Source organism: Macrobrachium rosenbergii, chromosome 44, assembly GCF_040412425.1.
Source record: "Macrobrachium rosenbergii isolate ZJJX-2024 chromosome 44, ASM4041242v1, whole genome shotgun sequence".
In the NCBI taxonomy this organism is placed as follows: Eukaryota; Metazoa; Arthropoda; class Malacostraca; order Decapoda; family Palaemonidae; genus Macrobrachium; species Macrobrachium rosenbergii.
The window spans coordinates 45,580,780-45,593,034 of record NC_089784.1 but is presented as its reverse complement, the minus strand read 5'-3'; the positions used below and the strand labels follow the sequence as shown (position 1 = coordinate 45,593,034).

General features: G+C 36.9%; 1 protein-coding gene across 4 annotated transcripts in view; it reads left to right on the top strand.

Moving 5' to 3' along the window:
• The window catches only part of tws (protein phosphatase 2 regulatory subunit tws), a 214,005-nt gene that overhangs the window by 191,074 nt on the left and 10,676 nt on the right, over positions 1 to 12,255 (top strand). For all 4 annotated transcript variants that reach the window (XR_010850422.1, XR_010850423.1, XM_067088397.1 and 1 more), the window contains exons 9-10: positions 8,281 to 8,496; positions 9,108 to 9,285. Coding sequence is in view for 2 of the 4 variants with exons in the window: in XM_067088397.1 (XP_066944498.1) it covers positions 8,281 to 8,496; positions 9,108 to 9,260 (369 nt within the window). In the remaining 2 variants the exon portion in view is untranslated. The remainder of the gene's footprint in view (positions 1 to 8,280; positions 8,497 to 9,107; positions 9,286 to 12,255) is intronic.

The window sequence follows — 12,255 nt, the reverse complement described above, 5'->3', positions numbered from 1 at the left end:
CAATGCTTGTGCAGCACAAATACCTTGGATCACCTCTTACAAGATGAATACACTTCTTGGGTGAGTTTAACAAAATTTTTACCAATATGAGAGCAACCAGTGAACGATAGACAGGACCTATTGCCAGGAGCCCTGTTCCTAACTAACTCTTTCTCATACAGCACTCCTCTATTATCTTCAAACCCTCCCAGAATACATGATACATAAAGTATACATGTGTGGTATACATACACAGCTGGAGCTTCGAGCGCCGTATCTCTATGATGGACATTTCCTTGGACACTCACACACTTGAACAAACAAGGAAGTGCTTTTAGACCCAAAATTGGCTGGCTGACAGCATGTCAACTTCAACTCTCTTTCTTACTCATTCTCTCTTTCTCAGATTACGAAAAGATGATAGGCGTAGCCACAGATGATAACCAGGGGATAGGCACAAACAGCAAATGCATAACAGGGAATTCGCCGATTGGCTGTCAAACTTGTCACGATAAGTCAAGACGGCTCTTTGCCTATCTCTAAGCGCGACTTACTGGACACACCACCTGTGTAATTATAGCGGGCAAACAATTCTGGTTCAAAAATATCTCTCTCTCTCTCTACAGCATGCTAAGAATTTTGAAGTTAACACTCGGTATATTATACTGCACAACATTTTAAACAATTGTGAAAAACATATCAAGACATTTTAAGATTACAAGATACACAATTTATCTGTAAGAAAAAGACATTTTAGTATTACAACAAATGACCTCTGCAAGCAAAACCTTGAAATTTTCAGTAACACTTGTAGAATGGTTATATAATAACACCTAATAATATATATATATATATATATATATATATATATATATATATATATATATATATATATATATATATATATATATATATAAACAAATAAATATATATATATATATATATATATATATATATATATATATATATATATATATATATATATTATATATATATATATATATAAACATATCGGCTATATTATATATATATATGTATATATAGAGAAATGTTATTGCAGAAGATCTTTTATGTTAATCTTTTGCCTTGCATTTTTTTATTTCATTGGCAATGCACTGAAATATTTTAATGGTAAAAATAAATGACAAACCCTGAGAATTAATTATACCATCATGGTTGAGGAAAGAGTTTTTGTGTTCACGTAAACTGATAATGTTCTAACTGTAATTATTTTTCCATTCATTTTCTTGGGCAAACGAGTTTGGGCAGAGGAGAAAGGAAGTGACTGCGTGATGTCACGTGTCTGAACCCTCATCCCCTCACCCCCCCACAATCCCTTGCATAGTAGGCAAAGCAGAGATCTGTATTACTGCCTGATACCCGCTGAACTTGGCCAAAAGCCGCTGAGGAAAGGAGACCTTGTGCTTTTCATTTTGTTTATTAATCGAAAGATTTTAGGGGGAATGGGTAGAATGATTTATTTTAAACTGGAATGAAATTAGTCACTAGGAACTACTGAAGTTACTATGCTGATCTAAATGAAGGAAAAAAATTGATATTATGAAGTAAGCAACAAATAATCAAAAACTTCAGTGGGGTAGTACAGGTAGCCTAAAGGGTTAAAAGTATAGAATATAGAAAACTTCAGTTTTGAGAAAAGAGCTATCAAAGTTTTTTTAAATCATATGGATGTGCACTGTACTTAGTAATTCAGGTGTTGTAGGAGCATCATTATGTAGCATAATTTTTTTTTTTTTCCAGCTTTGTATAAGCTGCTGACTGAGAGTGGTGACTTGTATGGAAAATGTAAATTGACTTTTATCACTGGACATTATACTGACATACAAGATTAAAGGTACTGCCAGTAGACCACACCACTGATTTCAGTTGACTTTGAATGAGGGGTGTAAGAAAAAACTTACCTTGCGTCTTATAACAATAAAGTCTTGAAATATTGAACCATTTATGAACAACAGAAAAAGAAAAATCAAGAAAGTGTTCATGTTTGGAATCTATGGATAAAGAAAATTTTCTTTATACTTATAATCTGAATGATTAAATTAGACTTCAAACTTCATTTTAGCAGTTGAACACCTAACAAAGAGTAGGTGAAAAGAAAAAAAAGCCTTTTTGGGAAATACAGTAATGTCATTGCTAATCTCAATGAAAGAAAGTGAGAAGGAAATTGCATGAATTTCAAGTGCTCTGACCCTCATGCTTGCCGCTTCCTCTTGAAAAATTGTAGAATAGGCCCTTTTGTAACATGTTAAAACCAGTATGAGAGGATATTCGTAATTAATTCTTTTAATATACAGTAGTTCACCGAGATAACAGACTGTGGTATACCATACTTCTGGATACAGGCAGTCCCCGGTTAGCAGGGGGGTCCCATTCTGAGGGTGTGATAACTGAAATCTGCGATTTTCAGGCCCTTTTGGCACTGAAAAGTGCCAATTTTCAGTTATCGGCGCTGATAAGTAGAAATCAGCGATTTTCTGCACCAAAAATTGCCAATTTTTGTCGCCAGACAAGCCCTGTAAAACCGGATCGCCATTAACCGGGGATTGCCTGGATATCGGTGCAAAATGGAAATACAGTATCAATTTGGGGGGTTTCTCCTCTGGATTGAGCGCTAAACTGTATTTTTAAATTATGCACCAAAAGGAATGCTGGGAGTTGAAGTGAGGGGGAAAGCACACCACCCAGGCTCACCCACGCTCACCCACTCTGAGTGGGTCACTGGGTTACCAGCATCCCTTGTGTTGACGTGTCTGACTTGCGCTTGCTTTATCTTGACCCTTTGTGTGCAGCATGTGGTGTTTATTTCATTTTTTTGTGATATATAGTGTTTTGTGCAATGGCTCCTACCCAAGAAAAGCTTTCAAGGAAGTGTTTAACCATCCAGGAAAAGCTGGATGCATTTGCAAAAGTAGAGAGAGGTTGGTCGCAGAAAGGTGTGACTGAACTTTATGGTATCAGTGCACAGACAATGTCTGACATTATGAAAACTAAAGGCAAACTGACAACGTTTAAGAATAAAGGGTATAATATTGAACATGGAGGGAACAAAGCTGGTGCTCCTCGAAAATCTATGAGGGTATCGGAAAATGACAGACTTGAAGGAATGGTACTTAGATGGTACATGCAGGAACGTACAGCAGGAATCAGCATCAGTGTTGAACAGCTCCTTGAGGCTGCCAAGAAATTGAGCATTCATGCAGGACTGAAGGAATTCACAGCATCGATTGGTTGGGCTTTTCATTTTAAACGGCTTGGCATAGGCTGAAAAGTAAAAGTGTCAGGAGAAACATTGTATGTTGACAAAGATGCTGCTGTGAAATTCCAAGAAAGGATTTGTCAGTTGATTTTGGACGAAGGCTTGCTGCTATCTTAAGTTTATAACGGCGATGAGACTGGCCTTTATTTCAGGAGATGCCTGATCGTACACATGTTATTTTGAGAAGAAAAGAGGACAATAGGCCACAAGGTAAGCAAAGAAAAAATTACAATCCTTTGTTTTACAAATGGTGACAGGATGCACTGACTAGCCTTTGTGTGTCAGCAAGGCAAAACGGCCACGGTGCTTCCGAAACCTTATCATGAGTGACCTGCCTGATCTGTATGATTTTTTGAAGAATGCATGGTTCACCATATGTATCTTTAAGCATTGGTTCTTCAATTATTTTATCCTCGAAGTTATCAAGTACCAAATGAAGACCCTTATAATTCCCCGGGACCGTTTTCGTGCCATATGATCCTCAATAATGCACCAGCTCATCCTGACATGAAAGAATTGGTCAGCAAAGATGGCTAGGTTTTTTATCTTTTTCTTCCTCCGAATACAACCTCTTTGATCCAACCAATGGCTCAAGGAACAATTGTGGCAGCAAAGAGGCTCTATACCAGCCTCTTCCTGAAGGAGGTGCTCAGTGTGACGAAGGGCGCCGAAGGAACAAGGACAATGGACTCTCGCCAATATGAAGAATTTCAGTCCTCACTCGGCTTTCCAAAATACGGTGAAGGCGTGGGTTATCATGATAGTATCTACTTTGCAAAATGGCTGGAATAAACTGCTGAAGAACGAAGATTCCATCGTCGATTTCCAGGGGTTTGAGGACGACATCATCTTCAACCAACTTCAAGCAGCAGGTAAAGAGGAGTTACAGGTTGAGGATGTTGAAAAGTGGATGGAGGAAATGACAGCTGATCCAGGTTACTAGACACTCACAGAGGAAGAGATAGCTAAGCAGGTAATACATGAAGGTGCTGCTGCAGAAGGCAACGACAAGGAGGAGGAGCCACAGCGAAAGAAGGTGCCGCTGGGTGAGATGGCTCAGTACCTGGATGTGTTAATGCGTCGGCTAAAAGACGTTGTTTGATCTACGTCAGAAGGGCTTTGGAAGAAAGCAGATGAAGATCGACACCTTTTTTAGGCCCAAGACGCTGGTGCCAAATCCTGCTGCTTATCATGCAACTCGAGATATAAAATTAGCGTATGTAATGTTCACATATTAGTATCATATAAAATACAAAACAAAACTAAATATGCATCTTTTTCATGGCTCTTTTAAAATGTTATGCTTTACTTCACTGTACCCAGTAATATTGTATGTATCTCATATTACCCTTGTATTATAAAATACATAGTGATCAGTGTTTTGGCTTGAAATCAGCTGAGGGTGATTGTGTATAAATATCAACAGATTCTCTTTGCTATTTTCACTTGATTTCATCATAATAACAAGCTGGTTTGGAAATGTTTACGCGGTGTTTATTTCGCCGCATTTAATTCTGTTCAGAGCGCTTTTCTTGCTTCTAGTTAGCGTAAATGAATCTCTAGAGTCTAGATACTTTATTTATAAGGGGCAATGTTATTTTTCGTTATGCAAAGTGTTTTTAAGTCGAAATATAACTAAAATACGTCTCGTGAAATTATCTATTATTTTCATTAGTAGATGACGATTGACGATGGCTGTTCGGGGCCGTTTGTTTTGTGTAAAAGTATTCAAGATTCCGTTCGCTATTTTCACTTGACTTCATCATAATATGAGCTTTACATATTTATTGTTTGTCGCTGTAAAATAAGAGTAATGTGTTCTTTCATGCCCAGCAGTTTTGATTAAAATACTTTCTCTCCCATTTTAATTATGATCGAGTTTCATCCATGTTGCCGATGCATGATAATTTACAGTGTAGTCATTAGCGGCTTGAACATTGTTTTCTCAGCTTCAGCTACAACTTACAGCTTAAATCTAGCATTATATTTCCTTGACAATCTTTTATCCATACCGAATAAGGGCATAATGTAAAAATATATCAGTCCTATTCTACTTAAATTTTATTTGTGCCATAACCTACGGTAATGGTTGAAACACCAGGTAAACGGCTGTTGTTATCCCATTCAGTTATAAGCAAAACGAACAGTTTCTTGGTCGGTTGTGTATGGCTGTACGTATTTACGCAAGAGTATAATGTTACTAACAATACTTTTATCATTCTCTTTTATTTTTTTAGCTAGAATGTGGAGTAAAGAGATAGAGGAAGAGTTGTCTATTGTAATTTGGTCTCTCTCACAGCCTGATTACGCTGCTGCCTGCGCCTGCACGAAATTTAAAAATATTTTATGAATAATATTGTCGTATCGGTATTAATTGCTTACCCCATTGCAAAATCGAATTATTGTATGGTGAATTTTCGTAACTCAGGCATTACCTGAGTATTTTAATAGTTTTATCACAAAAAGTGCATTTAGTCATGAAAATGAGATGAAAAACCAGTATTTAGTGAATATTTCTCAGTGAAAAATACCACAAGTGGGCAATTTTCCGCAAATAATGGGTAGATACGTTCCAAAGAGAAATCCGTGAATCACGAGTGAGAACGCGAATACGGGAGGTTTACCGTAAAGGGGTTCCTCCTGAACCTGTGGAGGGACTTTTTTTTTTTTTTTTTTTTTTTTTTTTCAAAGCAAAAATTCTATATCTTTCCACATAAGTTTCTCTCTCTGAGTTGTTACAGTAGTAATTTATTACTATTATATAAAAATTAATACTTATTACCTGTATTATTATTATTTAATCTTGTTCATCTTAATATTATGAATATTTGAAAATTAGTAAATAATTTTTTTATCATAAAAAATGTATTTAATCATGAAAATAACATCAAAATACGTTAATTAGTGAAAATTTTTTGACAAAAAAATCAGCGAATTGCTGAATTTTTTGTGAATAATTTGGTGATAAGTTCCACAAAAATCTGCAAATCGGCAAGTCTGCGAATAGTGGGGGTAGAGTGTACCTTTTAGGAGCCGTCAAGTACAGATGCCTCCACAGTGTTGGCACTGACCTACACTTGATTATTTATTATTTTATTTAATTTGTTAATGACTATGTTATTTTGACTTAGGTGTTCTCTAAAGAACATTAATTGATGGCTTTTCTGGAAAGTGACAAAAATGTAGGTGAACAGCACTGATGTTCAGGGCAAGAGAAAGCTTGTGGACACTTTGTAGCTCTTGATCCATATGTGTACTCAGTGACTTTGGCCAGGTTTGCAGTAAAGGTCTTCCATGCAGAAAGAATTCTAGTGTGTTTCTTGACACTGGTTTAAGTATGGGACCACAAATACTGTGTGAAGGACAAGTCTCGGATGACAAGGTTAAGTGATACCATTAAAAACATGAAACTTACTGACACAAAAGCTTCCAAGAACACTAACTTGAACTAACTTGAACGTTTCAAATCCAATAGAGAAGCCCATGAAAAATTTTGTAATGTTTTCGTTAAACTTCTCAGGACAAGTGGAAAATCACAGGAGGGAGTTTTTATTAAGGGTCTAGTAACTGGTGGAATTTGTCAGTAATATCCTGATCCAAATTCATGTCTTAATCCCAGCGGAGGAGGGTATGAGAGAGGGTTGGTTCTTAGCCCTTGGTAGCTGATAAGGTCAACTTCTGAAAAGACAGGTGAAAAAGTCTATTGACAGAAAAGTGGCATGGAATGCAGACTTTGCCTACTGCATTTAAAGGCTAGTTATTGGCATTTTGAATGGTTTAACTGAGCAGATGTAGCTTGTCTTGAAGGTCATGCTGGTTATCCTCCACTTGATGGTGAAGGGATCCCAGACGGTTGTGAAACTTTTGAAAATGTGGTGGCCTGAGTAGTAGGGACCTGGAATTGTTTTACGCTGGTTCCAGGAGGACCAGGAACTACTACTGTTTGGCATGTTTGGACCTGCTCGTAGTTTTGACTTAGCACCTGTAAATTCAGTGTGAAGGGAGGGAAGCCTTACACTTGCCTATTGCATCCCATAGTGGTAACAACACATGTTCCCTTTGCTCTTGGGTCTTGCTAGGTGTGTAATATATTGATGACCTTGTACTTGTATGTCCAAGTATGCTCTACCTGAATTCCTGAAATTGACAAAACATTGTAAGGCTTACCATAGCAGAATCCACTACTAAAGTTTCTCCCTTTCATTTTCAGAGTTTTGTATAGAATGTATTTATAACATAAAGAAAAAGAAAGTACTTCTAGGATGCTGACTTCTACACTTGAAGTGACATCTGTATTCTTGGTGTCTGTGGCTTTAGCAACACATGCTAGTGAGCTCCATATATTAATCAGATGTGGTAACTCAAAGAACTGGTCATTTGTAGGTTTGCCTTTTGCTCTGGATTTTGATAGGAAACATAAAAATATGAATTTTCCTTTGTTACCCCAACCTTGCCTGCAGTCACTTTTATGGCCTGGTGGGGCTGCAAGGCTTTGTTTGATGTGGAGAAATGTCTTGTGTGTGCATGCTTTTAGACTTCTGAATACACAATTTAGGGAAATTCCTATTTCCAAGAATATAACTGCTTTTTAACCTCCAAAGGTTAATTTTGATAGCATATTCTGGTGTTACAAACCTATTGTACATATTAGGTTCAAGGCACACCCCACTTTGGTGACTGTAATAACTTCAAATGTATTTATCTTCATCTTTTGATGATCAGACATCTTTGACTTATGGGGTCACAGTGAACTTTTTTTCCCCCCTCTTCATATAGACCCATTAATCCCTTCTTCCTCACTTTGTTGTTTTCCAAATTCTATACTCAATGGGGCTTGTGAGGGTATAAGGGTCTGTATGCTCAGTGCAGCTTCATATTTCCTTATGCCACTGGTTAGTGTCATGATTGATGGGCTTGTATGAAGAATGGTTTGTTATGAAAAATATTTTGGTGTTTTCATGATTATTGAAATGTGCTTTGTGGTAGTTTATATTTATGTATGTTTTCTTTGTGTATCCTCACAGGTGCATGAATATCTTCGCTCCAAACTATGTTCGCTATATGAGAATGATTGCATTTTCGATAAGTTTGAATGTTGTTGGAGTGGAAATGATTCTGCCATCATGACTGGCTCATATAATAACTTCTTTAGGATGTTTGATAGAACCACTAAGAGAGATGTTACACTGGAAGCATCAAGAGATACAGCCAAACCTAGAACATTATTAAAACCAAGAAAGGTATGTATTTTTTTTTTTACTTAATTTTGCAACCTTACTAAAATGGATGCAGTTTTCTTATCCCTAAATATAAATTGCCAAATTTTTTTTTTAGATTATGCATATGTCTACTGATTTATAAGTAAAAAATAAAGAAAAATATTAAGTAAAATAAGATGTGGTAAATAATATTGTAGTTCAGTATAGCATTTTTAGAAGAATTGGAAAAATAAGGCTAGCATCATTTTTTATAGCATGTATATTGAAAACAGATATTAGCCCTTTAGTTGTCTTTTATGAATTTATGAGTTACTTGACTCCCCAGTTCCCAAGTTAAAAATGAAATTGTGTAGATTGCTCTTGAATTCAACATATGGGGGACCCAAAACAGATTTTTTCTTATTCTATAGATTAATTCATACTTATTACAGTGCAGTATTTGCAACATACACAAAAGCTGGACAGATATAACTTAATTTGACACTTAACCCAGGTAGTTACAAAGTAGAATACCACAAAAACAAAGCCAGAATGCATTTAAAAAATTATTGTAAAGAGATTTTATAAAATCAGTAGTTAGTCATTGTATTAAAAATTTTTATTGTGCAAGTTTTAATAAGTATTACTGATAGGTTTGTACTGCGGGAAAACGGAAGAAGGATGAGATCAGTGTTGATTGCCTCGATTTCAATAAGAAGATATTACACACGGCATGGCATCCACATGAAAATATCATAGCAGTTGCAGCCACCAACAATCTTTACATATTCCAAGACAAATTTTAGCGATCCTTCAATGACTAGAGCTTAGGTAAGTACATAAGATATATATTAGTAAATCATAGGTATCATGGTCCCTTGAGCATCCATGTTTGTGGTCAGAGGGGATTGTGGATTCCTTGAAAGCACACTGGTTACTATTAAAGTTTAGTGGTAGCCATTGGTCAGTAAACCGCTCTGTAATAGATCTCCCCTATAGGAGGATAGTGCTGTCAGTGCACTGTAGGCATTTAGGTTCTTAGCAGTGACTCTTTGGCCCTTAGTTGCAACCCCTTTCATTCCTTTTACTGTACCTCCATTCATGTTCCCTTTGTTTCATCTTCTTGTCAACCCTCTCCTAACAATTGGTTCATAGTGCAACTGCGAGGTTTTCCTCCTGGTACACCTTTCAAACCTTTTTACTGTTAATTTCCATTTCAGTGCTGAATGACCTCACAGGTCCCAGCACTTGGCCTTTGGCCTAAACCCTGCATTTGATCTGTAATAGATCTCACCCAAGCAGAATTCTAAAAATAAATCAGAATAAAAATTTTGAACTGGAATTAGGATTTTTCCTTAATGATGATTTTTTGAGAGGTGGATATTTTGACTTAGTGGTCTGGTTAAGCTGCTTAGTAATAATGCATACATATGGGTTAGATTCCTTAAGCCCTTGTGTTTCTATAAGTTCATGTAGGTTGAAAATCCTTTGGATGCCCTTGAAAGCAATGTAAACCCCATCTGCATCATTATAAAATACCCTACAAGAGTAAATTGGGTAGCAGGTTCAGTTATCATAATTACAGTGGCACCCCAACCTGACGGATTTTATTTACTTAACAGAATCAACCAAGTCCAATAAAAACAATAATGTGAGTTTAGTAAAAATATTGTTTTGTACTTCCATAGAAATCCAATCAGTGTGATAGGTTATTAGGGCAGTGGACTTGTGCAGGCCCAAATGGACAACCTCTTGCCCTTAGTGAATGAATAACCCACTAGTACGCGCTAGAAGTAATGGATAGCGAACCAATAAATGCATGCACATGACCAAGGTTTTAGTTTTGTGCCCCAGAGGGTAGATGGTGAACAAATGAATTGAATGCACTCACATTGTTGACTTTCCTGGCTGTGCCTGAGTGTTGGCAGGAAGCAAATACATGAGTACAATGCTTTTGTCTTGACTGCATATATCACATTAGGAAACAATACATTCTCTCTCTCTCTCTCTCTCTCATTACTCGTTACTGTTTCCTTTTTTTCTTTATATTGCATGGGTTTTGTATACAGTACTTTACATATCTTGTGAGTATACTTTACATATCTTGTGAGCATGAGAAGATACAGGCATGTATATTTATTTTTAGAAGCCGTTCATTTTACAGAAATATCTATGAATTTGAGTGAATGTCTGAATTTAAATAATTAAATCATTATTGCAAATTGATTGATAATTATAGAATGTTGGTTAGGATGGACTATTAAGTACTTTATATGGAATTGCGCTCCAATATAAGCTAAGCAAGTTGGCCTTAGGGTACTGTATTTTGTAGGTTACAGTATATGACAACTTCATTACTTAAAGGAATGAGCAGACTACAAGTAGTCCACTACGTTGAGGTGACAGTGTATTTTACTAATATGATGTGCAAATAAAAGGCAAATACTGCTCACTGTGTGTATTGTAACAAAGTCCAGACTTACAAACAGTGAGTAATAGGTAATTAGCTTGCCTAAAAATTGAATCAACCAAACTTATGGTGCAACTTGGTTCTTTGATGTATCTCCCAAGATTATGCAACTATTGATACTGGTTTTGTTAAATATTTTCGTTTCCTGTAGGAACATTGTGGAGGTTTAGAGCATGTGCCTCTCAACACCTCTCTCTCTCTCCCATTTTTTCCGGGTCAGGTTTGGCACTGAACGTCTCCAGTCGAGTTCAGAGTTCCTCTCTCGTGTTTGTTGGCACCAGTGTTGCCAATTATGATATCCTGAAATCTGCTAAACATAGCAGGTTTCCTGTAAGTTGGCAACACTGATTGGCTCCATTCCATCCCTTATGGAGAGTGTATTGTGATGTAGGCATACACCAGAGTTAGGAATACAGACATATTACGTTTGCCTCAGTACTTCTGAGCCATGGGTCAGGTCTGCTGTTTTCCCCTGCTTATTCAGTTTTCTTCTTTATCGTCTTGTATTTGTCACTTTATGACTATGATTCCTTTTCATAAAGTGGCTGTTCCTTTTCCACCGCTTATCTAGAGTGTTAGCCTGGTGATAGCTCAGCTCTCTCCTTTACGGTATTCGTCTCGGATGTATTCACTGTTACATGATGACTTCATGTGATAGACCTCCCTTTCCCCATCCGTGCAATCGACACGACCATCTTAGAGGTTACGTGGTGATGTCATGCAGGAACCCTTTACCTTCTTCACCTGAAGCCAAGCATATCGCACATTGTTCTGTTTTTCGCTTCCTTTTGCTAAAGCTGAATCCAGTAGCCAGTGCTCTTTAGTTTACTTCTACCTGGGCTCCTGTTAAAACAAATAAGTCAACACTTGATTTTGGTAGGGTGCATTATCATGAATGCAGAGCCTTTGGGAAATGGATGGACAGCCAAAGAGGAATGGAAACTGTTTAGTGTATGCTGGCTCTTGGATGCCACTGCATCTTTTTTCCAGTTCTGAAGTTGCTTAGAGCTGGGTTACTTCTTACACGTTATACGTTTTTCACCTTCCTCTATTCACCTTGCAGTTTAGTTCTTGGCCTAATTGTGAGGCAAAACTACCTTTGAATGCAGTATTTTGTTCTTAGCACTACTGTTCGATTCCTGTAAGAGTAATATTTCTGTGTATGTAATGGTTTTGCTTGCATTTTTCAGACTATGTTATAAGGCATCTAGGTAAAAAATCAACGTAGGCTACAATACATTAGGATTAGGTATCCCATGTTTACTGTACCTTAGGCTAGGGTAACATAGGCCTAGATGCCATAGGTTAGGCTTTCATACCTTAGAATAAAT